Here is a 17,843-nt window from a genome sequence, read left to right as displayed (position 1 = left end):
AATTTCCCAAAGGGACAAACGGTTTGTGCATCTCTCGCCTTGGCAAAGGCATCATGACTCAAACGCCTTCCCGCTTCTCAGCTTTTGTTTTTCCCCCTCTCCAAAAAGCTAAAGCAAGGAAACCCACCGGCTGCTGAGACGCGACTCGAGCCCGTTCGGCTCGCGAGGCCCCCGATGCTTCTCTTCCGGCGTGCGACGCAATTAAACGGGCATCTCCCAGGCTCCGATGGATAACGTCAAGCCGTTCGCAGCGCCGGCAGTTGCGTTGAGTACGGGATTTGCAAAAAACACCCAAAAGCGCCCGTTTTCCGCACGGCGCCGGCTCCTTGCACGCGCTGCTCCTCCTTGCTTGCTTTTGGGGGCAATGCTCTAGTATTTTAGAAGGAATCCGTATTCCGTTTGCGGCATTTGGCTCCCCTGAGCGTTCGTTTCCCCGCGCGACGCTTTGCTGGTAGAACGGGGCTGTTCGGCTGCTTCTTGGGGAGCTCGAGGTGAGTTTGGCACTTGCACCGAGCTAGGCAACATCCGGAATCCGTATGGGCCATCCAAGGTGGCTCTTCTCCCCCCAGGGAAAAGCTTTCCCGGTGTGACTTGTTAAAACGCCCAGGATATTTCGGTACCTCCGGCCGAGCGGTGTGAGATTTTGCTGGTGTAACTTTTCTGAATTAAAAAATATATATAGATACGGGGGAAGAGGTTAGCTTTCATCTGATGATCTTTTTTTTCCCCCCCGGATGCCACATCTTTCCGATGCGATTCTAGGAAAGCTTCCAAGCGCCTATTAGCAATCCAAGGACGATGCGGGAGATAGTTTGATCCGTGAATATTCCAAAAGAGCATAAATAAGAGGAAAATTAGCACAAGTGGGAAGTGAGCAATCTAGTTGTAAAGCAGGGTAGATGTTTTGTGCCTTTTTTCCCCTCTTTTTATTTTATTTTATTTTTTTTCCCCCTCGGACCTGCCGTCGCTTTGGAGCGGAGGTTGGAAGCCGCAACCTCTCCGCGCCGTGGTGGCTCCGTCCCGGATGCTTGTAGTCGCCCGCGTGGTTCGACGCAGGCGGCCGCTGTTGACTTGCGATGCCRAGCAGCTTTCCGAGCTCGTTTGCAAGATTCGCTAGTTAATCGGGCCAATTCCGGGGTGTTTCCTTGGGAGATGACACCACGGGGCAAAAAAAAGCGAAGCAAAATACCCCCGCTGGCATCGAAGCCTCCATTTTTTTTTTTAATGCCGCGGATCCTTGCGCGGAGGGTTGGGGGCCTGGTGGGATGTGGATCCGAGTGACGGCAGCTCTCCGCGGAGCAAGGGCGCGTTCCGTCGCCCGGGATCGGCCAGGTGGGACCCGTCCCGTTGAGGAAACGAGACTGTTCTCCTTCACCTGGAGATGGGCCACGAGGCCGGGGCTTCGGACAACACAGCCGTGACCCTCCTCGTTGGCTACGGCTGCGCGAGGTCTGGATCCGCACGGATCCTTGGTCATGCGGAGGGTCTAGATCGTACCCGATGTCTCCTGGTTTTGGCTTTACGGTTTGAATCTCCTGATCTTCAAGAGAGGAACCTGCAGGGACCAAAGGTGCCGGTTGAAGGTCCTGGCCGCGATGGGTTCGGTGCCTGGGCTCCTCTCTTCCGCGCTGCTCCCAGGCTTTTCCGCGGCGGAACGGGCGGTGTTTGATCCCTGGTGGCTGCCGCGTTTCAAGCTTTGCTGCCTCCTTAACTCCCGGCTCGACCCTCCTCTGTTGCTGCTCCGCATCCCGCGAGCTCCGGTTTTAACCCCTGCGAGGCTCCGAGCGGCCATTTGGCAAGCTGTTCCTCCTCCCTCACTTCCTTCCTTCCCCGGAGCATCGCCGGCCTCGCAGCGGAGGCTACCTGGAGACGCTGCCCACTCCGGGAGAAATGGTAACAACCACCAGGAAACAGTCGGGTCCCGGCGTCGGGGGACACGGGGCCTCCCGTTTATTCCGGGCGGGTTATCCCGGCATTGCCGTGCCCCCGGCTCCATTCGGCATTCAGGCTGCTGGCGATTTTCTTTCCCTCCTCCCGCTCTGGTTTGCAGGAAGCAGGAGGATGGCGAAGGTGAGCAATGCGCTGCCTTCAGCTCTTCCTTTTTCCCCAAGGAGTTTGAGCCAAGGGGGGGGAATGCAGAAGGGGGGGAGGCTTATGGGAGTGAGTTTCTCAGCTTTCCGAGCCGGCCGGAGGGCACGCGGCCAGTCGGAAAGCACCAAACGGCAAGGGAACCTCTCCGCCTCGCCGGCCGAAGTCGATCCGCTTTGGATCCGCTTTGCAACAGCCACGCGTCCATCCCTCGCGAGGGAAAGAGGGGAGACCGAGCCCGGGAGTCCTGTTTTCCCCTCCACTGCATGCGGCAGCTTTTTGTCTGTGAGGGAAGCAAAGCCGCTTGGACGTTTTGTTTGGAGCCCGTCGGAAAAGGAAAAGGGGGGATGAAACTCCTTCCCACGGCACCAGCAGGGCAAAGCCGCGACCGTGCGCGGGGTGTCGGCTCTGCAGCCTCGACATCCCGTTGAACCAGGCGACATCCCAAAGAGCAGCAGGCCCCAGCGGAGGGAGAGTGGGAAGGTTCAAAATTTCATTTTCTTGCTCCCGGGAAAGCACGGGATTTGCATCTTCTCGGGGCTGGAAAAGTCAAGCCGAGCGCTGCTGAGCCGAAAACCGGAGGAGCCGATGGAAGGTAACCGGCAGCGACTTTGAACACTCGCCTCCGAAGTCGTTCGCAGCCTTTTCTTATATTTAATAACAGCATCGTTGCTGGTTTGTCCTTTGCTGTTGTTGTTGTTTTGTGTTGCCGTGAATTATCCCGCTGAGATGTCGCTTTTTTCCCCCCTTCGCGCCGAGAGCCCTGAGTCGAACCCGCGGACAACTTGTCCRTGCTAACGGGGCGCCCTGCTGCCAATTAAAACTCGGATCTACCTATTTGGGGCTTTAGATGAGACCTCAATTTAAATAAATTATTTATTTCCTTTTATCGTCTGTTTTTTAGAGGTGCTAGGAAATTCCCAGCTGGCGCTCCCATAATTTCTGGGTGTCTAGCCGCAGCGGAGAGGGTTCTGCCCTGTTTTGTTTATCCGGGCCGCTAAAAGCGTTAGTTAATGGCTGACTAATTAAAGAAAGCGGAGATAAAGGGAAAAGGCGACCCGGGTTCGGACAGACAGCGCCGGTGGAATGTGCGGCAGAGGGAGGCCGTCCGGGCTCCCGCAGCGCCAGGGCGGATTTTAACCCCTTCCTCCCTCCGGCGTGCGGATTGATTTATATCCTCCAGGTATGTTTTTCATGGACCTTGCTGTGCCCTGACTCCGATTGAACGTGAAGTGAGCGGTTTTTGGACGTCCCGCCCCAAAAATCGAGCAATTTTCCCCCGAGTAAAGGCCCTGTGCAGTGCCGGCTCCTTTTGGCTCCGAGCTGTCCAAATGGAGGTTTTGGCGGTGGGTTTCCCCGCTTGCAAAGGGATAATAAAAAAAAAAATCAGGACGGAGATGGAGGCATCCGGGCGGAGAAGGACGTTGCCGCTGCTTAACGGATTGGGGATTTCTTAAGAAAAGTAGTGGCTGGGAAGGAAAAATCTCCCGGAGCGCGAGGAAGGTGTTGCTGGTGAGGAGGGGAGCTGCCGTTGCGGGTGCCTGGGAGGCACCTGGTACCGCGGAGCGGTTTTGCAGCCGCGATTTCCCGCGTGCAGGCAGGGATCGTCCTGGCAGCTGCCACGTTTTGCTCCGAGCGGCACGGAGGAAGCGGATCGAGGAGGCTTTAAAATGGAAGGAAGCCACTGCGAGCACCGTCAGAAGGCAGCGAAAGCTGCTCCGAATCCGGACGCTGCTGGAGGAGGAAAACGCCTGCTGCGTTGCAGCTCCCTGCCTCAGTTTCCCTCCGCGGGAAGGGGCTTAACGCTCCGCAGGACGCAGTGGCGGCAGCGCCGGGAGCGTGTCCAGCGTCGGGGCGTCCTCCGACCACGGTCCCTGCAGCAAGCTCTTCCCCRAGGATGAGTTTCGCGGCTGTCCGAYRGCACCRTTGCCRYGCTCCTCCCRAAATCCGGGGTGCAAAAGGGTTAAAGAAGCCTTAAAGAGCAGCCTAAAACTCCAGGCTTCCCGGGTTTTGTTTGACTCTTCTGCTTCCCCGTCCCTGATCCGGTGTGGGAGTGGCGCCGGCTGCTTTTTGCTAACAAACAAATAAAAAAAACTGGTTTTTCCGCTGCCATCAGGCCGAGCCCGTCGATGGGAGCCGGGATGCGGCGAGAGCAGCCACCACCGGACTCCTTTCCGTTACTCATCCCCATGACCGGAAAGCGAATCCGTGCGCAGCCTCCCRCGAGCTCAGGTTTGCGCCCTGCACGTACCCACAGAGGGAATTTGGGGGGATTCCCCCCACACACTTTGTTAAATCCCGAGCGATTTCTAAAGGGGAAAAAAGCCGCCCACCGCTTCAGCGCTTCCGTTTAAGGTGAGTTAAGCGCATTAATCTGCAGCCTCTCGCGGCTGTTTTTTGCCGGGAATTTCACCCGGGGCGCTGAGCCCACAGGGTCCGGATCGGCACCGGGGTTAGCGCTCCACCGGGCAGCTGGATTCGGAGGCGGCTTAAAAGCGGCGTCTCCAGAAGTGGCGAACCGTTCATCGGACACCGAAATAAGAGCTGGACAGCAGCGGGCCGGAAAAGGAGCCGAGCGATTTATTCCTCCGCATCTTGAAGTCCGGAACACGCCGGTAGTTACCAAAATCGGCCAGTTTTGGCCACCGCAAACTGAGCTCCACGTCGCTCCTTGCGGGCGGATGCTGGCGGCAGCCGGAGTGCCGGCGATGGAAATACTCCGCGCTACGAGTCCCTCCGGGCCGCGGCGAAGGCGTTTCGCGGGCTGGCGCCGTACGAGGGACGGTCACCTCGATTTGTACCTCCGGGAGGAGCCGGCGCCCCATCYGCGCGCGCATCCCCATCCGCACGGGGCTCCCAGTCCTTACTGGAGGCTTCCAGGTGCGACGAAGGGTTTAATCCTTTGCAAACGCTCTGCTGTTTAATMCGAGCTGTGATTTTTCCACCTCCGCCCGCGAATTTCGCGCTTTCCCCCTCCCCAGCGTAACCTCCGGGGTCCCGTCGGCACAGCCGAGGCCGCGTGCTGCCTTGCCGGCGCCACTTCCCGCGGCGTTTTTTTTTATTTTGTGGGACCGGCCAGCTGAGGAGRGGTCTGCCAGCGCTTTGAAGTGCCRCCGGGCAGGATCGGGGCTGTATCGCTGCATCCGAACGGACACGGACCTTTCGGCGGTGTAAACAAGGCTCCATTGTGCGCGGCCTCTGTGTTTATGCCAGGGAAAACCGCCCCGGGGGTCCAGCCCAGGGCCGGACATCCTCCGCAGAGGCTCCCGCTGGGCTTTGGGAGCYGGCTTTGCTTTGCGGCGGGTCGGTGTGAGCCGGCTCCGGAGGGCAAGCACCGCGCCGCTTCTCCTTGCCCCAGGCTGGGAGTCTCCACTCGTCCCGGCGGGTCCCGAAGCGCTTTCCCCGCGGGAAGGAAAGCTGCCACGACGGAGCTCGCCTGTCCCTTTTGCCGCAACACGCCGTCTTCGCGCTGAAACTGCTGGCGAGCCGGCCGCATCCGGGAAAATCCGCTGCCCCACGAAGGCTCTGCTCCTTTGGCCACTGGCTGCCGTGCCGGGCTCGCCTCCGAACTGCTGCCGTTGGAAAAGAATCGCTTCGGTGAAGGTGTCGCGCGGTGGTTTGCACCGAGCACAGATGCATCTYGTGGTACGGCAGAATTAGGAATATGTGGGGTGCCGAATGCCTGCCCAAACCGAGGCTCCCGGGGGCTTTCGTTCTGCCGGGCGGCTTCTCCTGCGCGCCCATGCCGGATAAAACAGCCGGAGCCTCTGGGGTTGTGGCAGGGAACGGGCCGCTTGTCTTCCCGACTCCTCGTAATCAYGGCTGATTTTTTCCCGGGGGTGCGTTCGGCCGAGGGTAGTCTCAAATCGCAACGCTCTGCTCTTAACAGAGCGGGTGTTTTCACAGAAACCGTCTTTTGCAGGCTGCTTTTGCTGATCCTTCTCTTTTTAAAAAGGAAAAGCACCAACTGTTTTCCCCTCCCGTGCGGCTYGCAAGCGAAATGGAGAAGCGCTGAACTCCGAAAAGCAACGCGGCGCGCGACCCTCTGCCTCCGAGACGGAACGCGCTTCTCCTGAAAATCCCTTTTTCAACCCGAGCGGCCGAGGATGGGAGACACCGCCGAGCCGCGCGGAGCTCGGACGTCGCGGCTCGCTGCCGCTTTCCCCACCTGGCTGCTGGATCCTGCCGGAGTCGGGATTGTGCCAGAATCACCCGCTGTCCAGATCGTCTGGCTTCCCGGAGCGTGGAGAATGAGGCCTGGAGGGYGAAGAGGGCTTCAATTTCCACGGTGCTTTTCAGTCTTCCTTAAAAAGCGCTTGAACGTGTTTTTTTTTCCCGGTCCGTGGGCGACTTGCAGCCCCTGGAACGAAAAGGCTTAAGAAACGGCGTTAGTCACCCTCGCGCCCACGTCTGCTTTCGGGACGCCGTGCGTGTTTGCACCGGCGAGCCGAGCTCGCCTGCCCCGGCTCGCGTTGCCRGCGTTAGCCGTGCTCGGCGATCCGGCTCTCCCAAAGCATCCGGGGCTCGGACGGGCCCCAGCTTGGGGAAGCCCCCTCGGTCCCTGCCTCAGCACCCAGTTCGGGGGCCCGGTGYGAATCACAAACCCAAAACTCCTGGAAAAAAGCTGGAAAGAGGCTGGAGTTGGCTAAAGCTCAGGGGCGGGAGCCCGGCTCCGCACAGACTTGCCTTGGCCTCGGCCAAAGCCCTTCATCCAGCCGTCTCCGCCGTGCCAGCGCCGTCCCTCCAAGGGGGATGTGGCTCAAATCCTGGGCCACACTGAGCACCTGGCGCTGGCCGCAGCTTGCTGCCCACTCCGGGCTTTCCGCCCTYGAGGAGCGTCGCCAGAGGAGAGCAAAAAGCCTTGCGGAGCGATAACAACGGAGCTGAGAGTGCCAAGAGGCTTCGGCTCGGTCGGCAGAGGAGGCGCTCGCTCGGCAGCGATGAAAATTTGTCAATCAGGGGCAACCTCGAGGCTCTTGGCTCGGCAAACTTGGATACCGTACGGCCGCGGAGCCGCTCCGGGTGCCAGGTAAGGGCCTGGCCTCGCTCCTGAACCGCCCGCTGTCGTGAACCGCGGACCTGCTGCTTCCGTCGGCCTTGCAGGGGATGGAGAAAGCCGGCCGGTGCCCACTCGCCTGCAGAGCTGCCGTGCGAGAGCGGCTTTCGCCTCCCCTTGGGGGGCTTCTCCGAGGAGGATGCGGTTGTAAATCTGGAGTCTTGAGCCCAACCCAGAAACGGCAGTGGAGCATCCCAAGTCACCTCTGCAAGGGATTGGTGGCGGAAGGAAGCTCGATTCCGGCCGGCGTCCGAGTCGCACTGGCGAATGCCGTCGCGGGGAGGACGAGCCTCAAGAAGCGATCGARCCGTCGAATTGCAGCGTCGGCCGGTGGTTCATCCAGGTGCCGCCGTTTCCGAGGGCGGAACCGGGTCCCGGGGACCCAGCGCGAATGAGAAGTTTGGCAAAGCGCAGACGGCCATGATGGACCTCGAAGCCGCTCGTCCCCGGCGCGGGCGGGAGGAAGAGGCACCCGCCGGGCCGGGTGAAGGCTCCCTGGGTTCCTGCGCGCGGTCCCGGCCGGAGCGAGGCGCCCACGTGCCGTTTTGAGGCAGAAGTGGTAAGATCCGGCCTTGCAGCTACCCGCTGCAGAGTGAGAGTTTCCACCTTGCCCATCCCGTTTTTCCCCACGTAATGTAAGGAAGAGGAGGAGTGCCAGCCGGTATTTCCTCCGCGCTGCCGAAGAGCAGGAGGCCCCGAGCAACCRAGCGTCTCTCCAGCCAGCAGAGGAACCGCTCGGTGCTTTTAAATCTGGGGGAGGCCAAACGTGTCTTCAAATGCGTAAAAAGCCATGGTGGAGAGGGTGGGAATAAGCGGATCTAACGGGAGAGTCGACGACGGAGGGGAGTGGAGCCCCTGCTAGAGGACACGTTAACTGTGACGGGTCCGATTCGCCCCGGATCGGTCGCCCTTGGGACGCAGGCCTCGCGCGTGCCGCCTYGCGGCTGGGGGATTGCAAATCCAGCCGTGAAATTAAAAAAAAAGAAACCTGGATGGAGGGTGGCCTGGCTCAAGGGCTCCGTAACGAGGTCTGGATCCGCGCCGGGCTCGCGGAGGCGAAAGGTGTTTCCTTTTTGGCRCGGCGGCTGATGTGCAGCGAGTAATTATTTTACCAGTGAATAAGGTCAGTCCCTAAAGAAGGGAGATGCGTTTTGCAGCTTGCCGCCGCCGCCTCGGGTGCGACGCGTTCCCCTCCTTCCTCCTCCCCGCTTCATTTCTTTTTTGCCCCTCTGTCTCCCAGGTCTCCTAGCCGATCCCGCCATGTTCAGCAAGAAGAAGAAACGCCTGGAGATCTCGGCTCCCTCCAACTTCGAGCACCGCGTCCACACCGGCTACGACCAGCAGGAGCAGAAGTTTACCGGGCTGCCGCGCCAATGGCAGGGCATCATCGAGGAGTCGGCCAAGCGGCCCAAGCCGCTGGTGGACCCCGTGTGCATCACCGCCATCCAGCACGGCTCGCAGAAGGTAGGCGGCTTCGCGGCGGCTGCCGGCGACGGGCTCGCAGGGAGGGGAGCTGCTTTCCGCCCTCCTGGCGAGTCCAGGTAACGCTGCTCTTGGGTCTGGAGGCGCCTGCTCCGCTCGGGACCGTGAGTGCCGCTGCCGCTCGGCGGGAGAAGCCAGGGTGGGATAACTCGGGGGGTTTTTTTCCCACTCTTTTTCCCCTCTCCGGGGTGCCGCGTGGCGGTTAGATCCCCGTGATTTATTGCAGACGGCAACAGCGCCGGCGTCTTCGTGTCCGACCGCACGCCGTCTTTTGCTAGGCCCAGGCCCCGCAGACTTGGGACCGCTGAGCTGCCTTTTGTGGGTGGGAGCAAGCCGCGAAGGGCGCAGGGTAAAGGTGCTGCAGCCCTCTCGCCCCTCCGCCCGTTGCCAAATCGGAGCTGGAAAGCGCACAGGAAAAAAATCACCCGAGGAAACGCGAATGAGGCGGTGCCTGCTCCTTCGCATCTCGCTCACCCCCTTCCCGATACCTGCGTCTTCCCCAAGCGGAAGGCRGTCTCCGTCGAGGAGACCCACGCCATCTCCTCGCCCCCCCAGCTCTCTGCTCTTCCTCCACCTTAACCCTAATTCCATTTCTTCAAACCCATCCGGGCGAACACGCTTTTAAAGGAAGCTTTAGGCCCCGGCGGAGCGGAGYGAGCTCACCTGCCGCCAGGGTGTTTCGGGAGCTCGCGCATGCGTTTGCACGACGCGAAATAACTCGGCGTGCTTTTTGTCCCCCCCAAGGCGCTGCGCAGGCTGCAAACGAGAAAGCCCGTTGCAGTGGATAGAAAAGGAGCGCGATAGCTGCAAAGCCGGGAGCGCCTTCRGGCGAGGGGCAGAGATCCCGGGAACGGAGTCCCTTTTTTGGGGGGAACGAGCTGAAAACCGCCTGAGCCCGCAACTGGGGCCAGTGCGGGTGGTGCTTGCGCTGCCGGCCAGCTTTGCTGGCTCGTTCCGGACCCTGCCGCCACTCCAGCGGCTGTTAACAACACCGGAGCGCTCCAAGTGGCCGCTCGCGAGCTCATCCTGGCCGCAGGCATCGGGCTTTTCTCCCTGCTGGATCCGCTGCAGCGGGTTGGGAGCAGCCCGTGCCGCTTGTGCGGTTTGGCTGCAGTTAACGCTCCCTCGGCATGTTGCCCCCGGCGGGGTGAGGTTTTGCCTCCTTTTTTTTGGTTTCCCTGCCATAACGGCATGCTCGTTTTAACTGTTTGGGGGATGCGACTCCGGAGGTGATCAGATGCCACAGAGCCAGCGCGGAGCAGGGATGCGGCGCCGGTATGGAGCTGCTGTCCCCCACCTCCCTCCGCGACGCCTGAGCCCGAATTGGTCCCCCACCGGGCCTCGATGCCGCGTCGGAGCCGGGAAAGGGCCAGCAGCGATGCTGCCCAGTGGGATTTGCACGGAAGCAGAGCTGAGATGTCCCTTGGGGTCACTCCCAGGCTGTGCGACGGCATTTTGGGAAGCGCCGGGACAGTGGGAGAATCCGGGACTATTTCCATCAGCCGCTTTTCCCCAGCGCTCAGCGTTATTTTTTGCTCCTTTTAGGCACAGGCTTGGGGTTTTTTTCCCCTCTTCCATTGTTCCCTTTCACTCCGAATGCTCGGAGGCAGTGTTTGAAGCTGGTTAGTTTGGGACGGGCCCACGAAACGTCGGCTACCCTTTGCCAAACGGCCGCGTCTTCCCCTTCCCTGCCCCGTTCCACATGGGCCGAAGGTCCGTCAGGTCCCGTTTTCTCCTCCTGGCCGCCGCTGGTGTCGATAGCAAGTGGCACCTGATGGTAGCAGGGCTCTCGCCGCTGCGAAATACCTCAAGCTTCCTCCACCGGCCACTTCCAAACACATGAAAGACACTCGGGATGTGGCTCGCTGCTGCCGGAGGGGTCCGGCCAGCCCCGAGACCCTCTCCCTTTTTCTTTTTCCAGACCAATGCTTGCAGCCGGGCGGAAAAGACAGCGTTTTACCCTCGTGGCAATGCCTCACTGGCCGCTGGGGTGGGGAGAGCGGTAGCAGCTCCGGCTTTAAAATGCCGGCGCATCCCTGCACGGACCGAGGCCGGGGAAAGGTGGGAGATGTGCTGGGAAAGCCGGAGTCGCCTCCGCTCTCCTCTGCGGCTGCCCGGTTCGCTTGGTGCTTGCAGTGCCCTGCATTCRGCGTCCCTTTCCCCGGCTCCGGCCAGCAGGTCACGACATCTAAGGAGATGCCAGGGATTCGGAGGCAAAGGGGTTTTGGAGGAGCTGGCTTTTGCGCCGGACCCCTCCGATAAAAAGCATCCCCCGGCTTTCCAGAGGTGGCATCGTTCTGCCAGGAAAATGCCAAATCTGCCGTGCCCGGATGAGCTGGGGGATGAGCAGAGCAGCTCGGGGCAGGGCGGCCAGGAGCTGCCGGGATGCAGCTCCTTTCCTGAGGTGTCCGTGCCGGAGCGGCGCTGCCGGTGCCGGGGGGAGCCGGGCGGCACGCGGAAAGCGGAGAGATTTATCGCCTGTTTTAACGGCGTGGGCTGAGCGAGTGCCATCCCGCGCCCCGGTGTCACGTCTGTGCGAGCCGAACCCCCGTGTCCCCGTCACCCGCCAGGCATTTCATTTTTTTATTTTTATTTTTTTGTTTGTTTTTTTTGTTTCCCTTCTTTTTTTTGTTTTTTGTTTTGTTTTGTTTTGTTTGTTGTCGTCGTCGTTCTGTTTCCGTTCCTGTCCGTCTCCCGTCCCGTGTCCTGCGCAAAGACCATCGTTCGGGGGAACAAAGCCGCCAAGGACGGCTCCCTGACCTGGCTGCTGGACGAGTTTGAGAACATGTCCGTGTCCCGTTCCAATTCTCTGCGCAGGGACAGCCCCCCCTTCCCGCCCCGCCGCGACCAGCTCTACCAGGAGAACGGCCTCTCCGAGGGCCCGGCTAAAGCCCGACCTCCCGAGGACGCCGGCAGGAGCAAGGAGAAAAACCGCCACGGGGCCAAGAGCGAGCTAGAGCAGGGCAAGGAGAAACGCCGGGACAGGGAGGAGCAGCGCGCCCAGCCGCAGCAGCCCCGCGGGCAGGAAGGCGGCGGAAAAACCGCTCCCAGCGGCCGGCCACCCCCTCCCGAATATCCCAAACCCCCCGGCAACGGCAAAGGCCGCCCGCGCGAGCGGGACGGCCCCGCGGACAGGGACGGCGGCGAGCCGGCCGACCGCGTGGTGCGGCGGGAGCGCGCCGACGCCTCCGACAAGAGGCCCAAATCCAGCTACGCCGGAGACACCAGCCCGCAGTCCCCCCGGGACAAGCGCCCGCTCTCCGGGCCCAATATCCGGACTCCCAACATCCCCGTGTCCGAAGGGGTGATGAAGACGGCTCAGCAGACGGGACGGCCTTTTAATACCTACCCGCGGGCTGAGACCGATCCCGGCAGGGGCGCAGGTTCACAGGTAAAAGGTTCCCTCCGCTCAGGTCCGATCCTCCTCGTCCGGCTCTCTCCCTCTCCGGCCGCGCGGCTCGTGGGAGCTTTTTTCCGCCTCCTAGAAAAAAACAATCGCTCTCCTCAGTGGCCGCCAGCGCCCGACGGGCTTCCTCGCTCCGACTAACGCCCCTGGGACGGGACCTGGGGCCTCCGCGGCCTCRCGTGTGCCGAAGACGGCCCGGAGCCCGCGGTGCCGGTGGCTCCGGCTGGCTCCGAAGCAGCTCCGCCGGCGGCCCGCCTGGCACTCTCCTCCATGGTCCCGCTCCATCTCCTGCCCCCCGCTTTGCTGCTCCCTTCCATCGCGCCATCCTGCGCTTGCCGAGGCCCCGGGGCTTCCGGGCAGCCGTGGAGCCGGTGCTTCGCGGTCTCCGAGCCTCCCCATTCCTCGCTGTCTCCTTCCATCCCATCTCTCTTTTGGCAGCGCCTCCTCCGCGGATGCGGTGCCGGCTCCCGCCACTGGCGGTTTGGGCACGGAGCGGAGGCAGGCGGCAGCCGGCGTGCGCTCCCGAGTCTCCCGCGGGTCACTCGCTAACGGGTTTCTCCTTTTTTGTGTGTTTTTCCCCCCGCTTTTTCTCCTCCTTTTAGGCAGAGCACAGGCCGGGCCGACCGCAGGAGGTGGCGTCCAACGGGCCCGCGAGCTCGGCGCCCGGCGGCTCCTCCCGCGCCCACCCGCCGGGGCCTCCGCGCCCCAAAAACCCCGAGCCGCTCGCCCCGGGCCTCACCCCCCACTCCTCGGACCCCCAGCTGGCTCGCGGCCCCCCGGGCGCCCCGCAGCCGCCGGCGCCCGCCGCCGGCCCGCCGCAGCCCCGCTCGCCGCAGCGGGAGCCCCAGCGCGTCTCCCACGAGCAGTTCCGGGCCGCCCTGCAGATGGTGGTGGATCCCGGCGATCCTCGCTCCTACCTGGACAACTTCATCAAGATCGGCGAAGGCTCCACGGGCATCGTCTGCATCGCCACCGTCAAGAGCAGCGGCAAGCTGGTGGCCGTCAAGAAGATGGACCTGCGCAAGCAGCAGCGGCGCGAGCTGCTCTTCAAYGAGGTAGGGGACGGGAGAGCAGGGAGCGGCGGCGGGGAGGCTTCGGGATCCCTCCCGAGGGCGCGTTTTTGGGCTCAGCCGGCCGAGGCGGCGACGCGAACGCGGCTGCCATGCGGCTTGGGGGCTGCCGCTGCTCCTCCGTCCGCGGCGGAGAGCTCGAGTGGGTGCCCACGCAGCGACGGCCAGACCCGTGGCAGAAAACACCGGCGAGCCGAGCGGCTGGGGGATCCTTTTAGGAGCCCTGCTTCTTCCCGGTTGCTCCACCAGTAAAGCCCAATCCTCCCGAGACGCCCATATCCGGGAAGCCTTCATTAGAGCTCATTAGCTCTTCCGCCCGCAAACGAGCGTCTCGGAGTCGTCCGCATCCCRCCGGCCTCCCTCGCATCCGTGCCTCTCCCGCGCTTTGCAGGTGGTGATCATGCGGGACTACCAGCACGAGAACGTGGTGGAGATGTACAACAGCTACCTGGTGGCGGACGAGCTCTGGGTGGTCATGGAGTTCCTCGAAGGCGGCGCTTTGACGGACATCGTCACGCACACCAGGTACGCGGCGCCGGGCGGCTCCCGACGCCCCTTCCCCGGGGCCGATGCCCTGCGGAGAGCGGCCCTGGGAAAAAAGGGAGTTTGCGGGGACGTCGCGGAGCTGGGCCAGCTGGGATCAGGAGAGCGAAAGGCTTTCGGGGACGAGGAGGGACGTGGCCGTGCGTTGCCTCCGCGTAAGGCGCTGGGCGCCGTCCCCTCGGCCTGCCCCCCAAAAAAACGTGGATTTTGGTGAACGCGTGCCTGCTCGGAGAGGTCGGAGATGCAGCCGCCCTTCGAGCCACGTGCCCTCTGCCACTTGCAGGATGAACGAGGAGCAGATCGCGGCCGTGTGCCTGGCCGTGCTGAAGGCGCTGTCCGTCCTCCACGCGCAGGGCGTCATCCACCGCGACATCAAGAGCGACTCCATCCTGCTCACGCACGACGGCAGGGTACGTGCCGGCCCCCCCACCCCGAACGCCGTGGGGCGGGCGACGGTGGGTGGGCGACGCGAGCGGGGACTGGGCGCCCTCCGCCTCGGCTCGAGTCGCGTTGGGCGACGTGAGGTTGGCGCCGTCCTTCCCTCGACCGCTTCCGCAGCGGGCCACGATGGAAGATGGGCTGATTTGGGKKKTTTTTTTAATAATAACCTGCTGTTGTATTTATCGGAAATTTCCCCGCTCCGTGCGGAAGGACYGCGGGGGCGAGGAGAGCCGGCCGGGCAGGGAAACCTGCCGTCCCCACCCTGCGAACGCCCTGCTCCTCCTCCGCCGCCGAGGTGGGGCCCGTAAGAGGAAGAAGTAACCCAGCAGCTTTGCAAAGCTGGGACTGCGCCTGTTTTTAAGGCAAACGGGGGCTTCGGAGCCGGCTTTTCTCTCCGGGCCCCAGTACGCACCGAAACCTTCATGTACCCTGAGCCTTTAAACCGGCAACGGTCGCCCTTGCGCTCCCATCCCAGGATCAAACAGCTCGTCTCCCGTTTTCCCAAGGTTTGGGCGAGCCGGCRGGTTTAGCGGCAACGGGAAAAACGCCGCCTCTTTGAGGTGCCCCCAATTGCTGGGATTTGAACTTAAATCCGAGAGATCCCGTTGAGCCTGGAGTTTCTTTCCAGGAGCTCGCGGTTCCCCGAGACTCCAGATCAAAGCGGTTTTTCTCTCCCTCTTTAACGCTTAACGGGAAAACGTTGTCGCTTCCTGTGCTCCCTCCAGACCGACGGGGACGGGGGGCATCGATTCGCTTCGAGCCGCCCCCTCCGGGGGATCTAAGCTGGCGGCTCGCTTTGCCGGCTGGCGAAGCAGCAGCTCGCGCGCCCCGGCGTTTCTCTCCCCCCTCCAAACCCCAACGGAGCCAGGGTGGGCGAAACGCCGCCACGGCGCGAGAAACCCGGCCCCACCGGCCGCGAGCGGCTCCCGCCGGCATCCGCCGATCCGCCCAGATTCCTCCGGCGCTCACGTCTCGGTGGCGCATTCGATGGCGGCGTCTGGTTTTCTGGGGAGTTTGGCGGTTTGGTTTTTTTCCGTATCTTCCTGGAAGGCCCAAAGCAATTATGCGTGACGCCGGATTAATTGGCTGCTGAGGCTCCTTTCCAATCCCGGGCCTCCCGGGGAAGGGGAGGGGAGCTTAGTTACGCAAGTGCGGCAAATCCTTGCGGGAGCTGCCAAAGCTGCCGAAGCTTTTAGGGAGCTTTGGAGGGCGGAGGATGCAAACCTGGGAGCTCGGAGAGATGGGGAGAAGCTTTCAGGGCAGCAACGGCGTCGGGAGAGACCCCGAAAACTGCACGGAACGGGGTCCGTCTCCAAGGTGACAAGCGGCCTTGGTGCTTTGGAGACCGGAACTCCGTGGGAAGCCGTGGCGGGGGGATCCGGACGCCCGTTGCGGGCGTTTTCCCGAGCCGCCTTTTCCCCCGACCCCCAGGTGAAACTCTCCGACTTTGGCTTTTGCGCCCAAGTGAACAAGGAGGTGCCGCGGCGGAAGTCGCTGGTGGGGACGCCGTACTGGATGGCGCCGGAGCTCATCTCCCGCTTACCCTACGGGCCGGAGGTGAGGCCGGGAGCGCCGAGCGGAGCCGGGGGGAGGCCAGGATGCAGCCAGGGGGGCGATTGAGGCTTGGGGCGAAGCCGGCGATCGCCTGGAGCCTGCGCTCGGGGGGTCTCCGGGCTCACCACATGCTCCATCCTCGTGCTGCCCGGAGGTGTCCGATTGAATCCCACGGTCGCGGGGCCGCTCGCTCCCGGCGGGAGCCGGGTCCTTGCCGAAAACAGGGCAGCACCGGCTCATTGCGGCAGCCCTGGCGCAGCGTCGGTCCGGGGCTCCGACCTTGGACGTGGCTCCGATGCTAAAAATCCATGGCCCTGGTGGTCCCGCGGTGCTTCATCGCCACGCGCTGGTTTTGTCCCCCCTCCCCGTCCCCCCTTTGCAGGTGGATATCTGGTCCCTGGGCGTGATGGTTATAGAAATGGTTGACGGGGAACCCCCCTACTTCAACGAGCCGCCGCTGAAGGCCATGAAGATGATCCGAGACAACCTGCCGCCGAAGCTCAAAAACGTGCACAAGGTAAAGGCGGCGCTCGGGGCGTTTTCCCGGCCTCGCGTCCAAAAGGATCCGTCGGGGAAGCGGAGCTCGCGCTCACGGCCGCTCTTCTCCGCGCCCCCGGCAGGTCTCGCCGTCTCTCAAGGGCTTCCTCGACCGCATGCTGGTGAGGGACCCGCTGCAGCGGGCCACCGCCGCCGAACTCTTGAAACACCCTTTCCTGGGAAAAGCGGGGCCGCCCGCCTCCATCGTGCCCCTCATGCGCCAGAACAGGATGAGATGAGGCACCCCGGAGATGCCGAGACGCCGTTAACCCCCCCGCCGCGAGCCGCCTGGGCCCGCCGGAGCGGGAGCCGCGGCGCTGAGCCGGCCGCCTTCCTCACCCCCGGCGGCGCTCCGGCTTTGCCGACGGTGCCCCGGCTTGCTGGCAGCTCCCTGGCTTTGCTGGCAGTGCTCCAGGTTTGCCGATGGCGACCAGGCTTTCCGACGGCGCCCTGGCTTTGCTGACAGCGCTCCGACTTGCTGACAGCACTCCGGCTTTCTGGCAGCAYCCTGGCTTTGCCGACAGCGCTCCAGCTTTGCTGACGGTGCTCCGGCTTTCCAGCGGCGCTCCGGCTTGCTGACGGCACCTTGGATTTGCTGACGGTGCTCCAGCTTTGCCAACGGCACTCCAGCTTTCTGGCAGTGCCCTGGCTTTGCCGACGGCGCCCTGGCTTTGCCGACAGTGCTCCGGCTTTGCCGACGGCACTCCGGCTTTCTGGCGGTGCCCCGACTTTGCCGGTGACGCTCCGGCTTTCCGCCGCCTCTAACTGGATTYGTGACTGTGCCACTACTGTCGGGACGCCCCGGTCCTCCGCACCCGCCGCGCTGCCGAGTGGGGCCGGCGGCGGCATCCGGCATCGTCTTTTTAACAACTTCACTAATTGCTGCCGGAAAACGAGTTTTGACGCGTGGGGAGGGAAGGCCGCGGAGCCGGGAAGGACCACGGCGATGGCAACCGGGCTCCTTCCTCCCGCTTCCTGGGTGCCTTGGCGCGCCCGGAGCCCTTCCGGGGCCGTTTGGGGCATCTCGCCGTCTTTTTTTTTCCCCTTTTTTTAATCCGCTTTTCTATCTCGGCTCGGGGCGGGGGGGGGAATTCTGGGATGCTCCCGGCGCGGAGGACACGGACGCGTCCCCAAACACTACAGCCCCTCGCCGCCCCCCCGGGGTCGGAGCGGCGCTGGGGGCCTTCGCCCGGGCCAAAACTACTGATTGGGGGGGGGGGGGGAGGGCGGTTTGCCCCTTGTTCGGGAATCGAATTTTGTTTTTTTGGGGTTTTTTTTCGTTGTTTTCTTTTTTTTTTTTTTAATGAAGCTATTTATATTGTCGTTTTGTAACGCTGCGGCGTTGGGGCGGGCGGAGGCGCCCGGGGCCCCGCTTGGCCGCGGTTGAGATTACAGGTTTCCTTTTTGGAGAAAAACAAGTGTCCGGCGTGGGTTGTTTGTTTTTTCTTTGGGGGGGGGGKGGGGGMSSSKSSGMCKSSKKSSYYCCKMSKWGGKGGAGGAGGARGAGGAGGAGGAGGAGGAGGGAGGTACACGCAGTTCCCTGTTAGATGGGTGGTTGTGCACGTGCACATGTGTAGCACATGTGCGTACTGCATGTTGCACGTGTGTAGCTGCATGTGTGCACATAGCTGAACGCGTGTGCGGGCCGATACAGGGTGACAGGGGG

General features: G+C 62.8%; 1 protein-coding gene across 3 annotated transcripts in view; it reads left to right on the top strand.

The window, feature by feature from the left end:
• The window catches only part of PAK4 (p21 (RAC1) activated kinase 4), a 32,917-nt gene extending 15,328 nt beyond the window's left edge, over nt 1-17,589 (top strand). The window contains exons 2-10 of one of the 3 annotated variants that reach the window (XM_026058242.1): nt 6,044-8,267; nt 8,385-8,608; nt 11,343-12,017; nt 12,635-13,087; nt 13,494-13,627; nt 13,929-14,055; nt 15,518-15,643; nt 16,023-16,157; nt 16,261-17,589. In XM_026058242.1, the coding sequence (XP_025914027.1) occupies nt 8,405-8,608; nt 11,343-12,017; nt 12,635-13,087; nt 13,494-13,627; nt 13,929-14,055; nt 15,518-15,643; nt 16,023-16,157; nt 16,261-16,416 (2,010 nt within the window). In that variant the 5' untranslated portion in view covers nt 6,044-8,267; nt 8,385-8,404 and the 3' untranslated portion in view covers nt 16,417-17,589. Of the gene's footprint in view, nt 1-4,027; nt 8,268-8,384; nt 8,609-11,342; nt 12,018-12,634; nt 13,088-13,493; nt 13,628-13,928; nt 14,056-15,517; nt 15,644-16,022; nt 16,158-16,260 lie in introns of those variants that run through there. The other 2 variants (XM_026058240.1, XM_026058241.1) reach the window with 2 other exon arrangements.
• Nucleotides 17,590-17,843: the final 254 nt, after the last annotated feature.

Source organism: Apteryx rowi, unplaced genomic scaffold (genome assembly GCF_003343035.1).
Source record: "Apteryx rowi isolate R43461 unplaced genomic scaffold, aptRow1 scaffold_1447, whole genome shotgun sequence".
Classification (NCBI taxonomy): Eukaryota; Metazoa; Chordata; class Aves; order Apterygiformes; family Apterygidae; genus Apteryx; species Apteryx rowi.
This window is presented reverse-complemented; position numbering and strand designations above follow the sequence as displayed.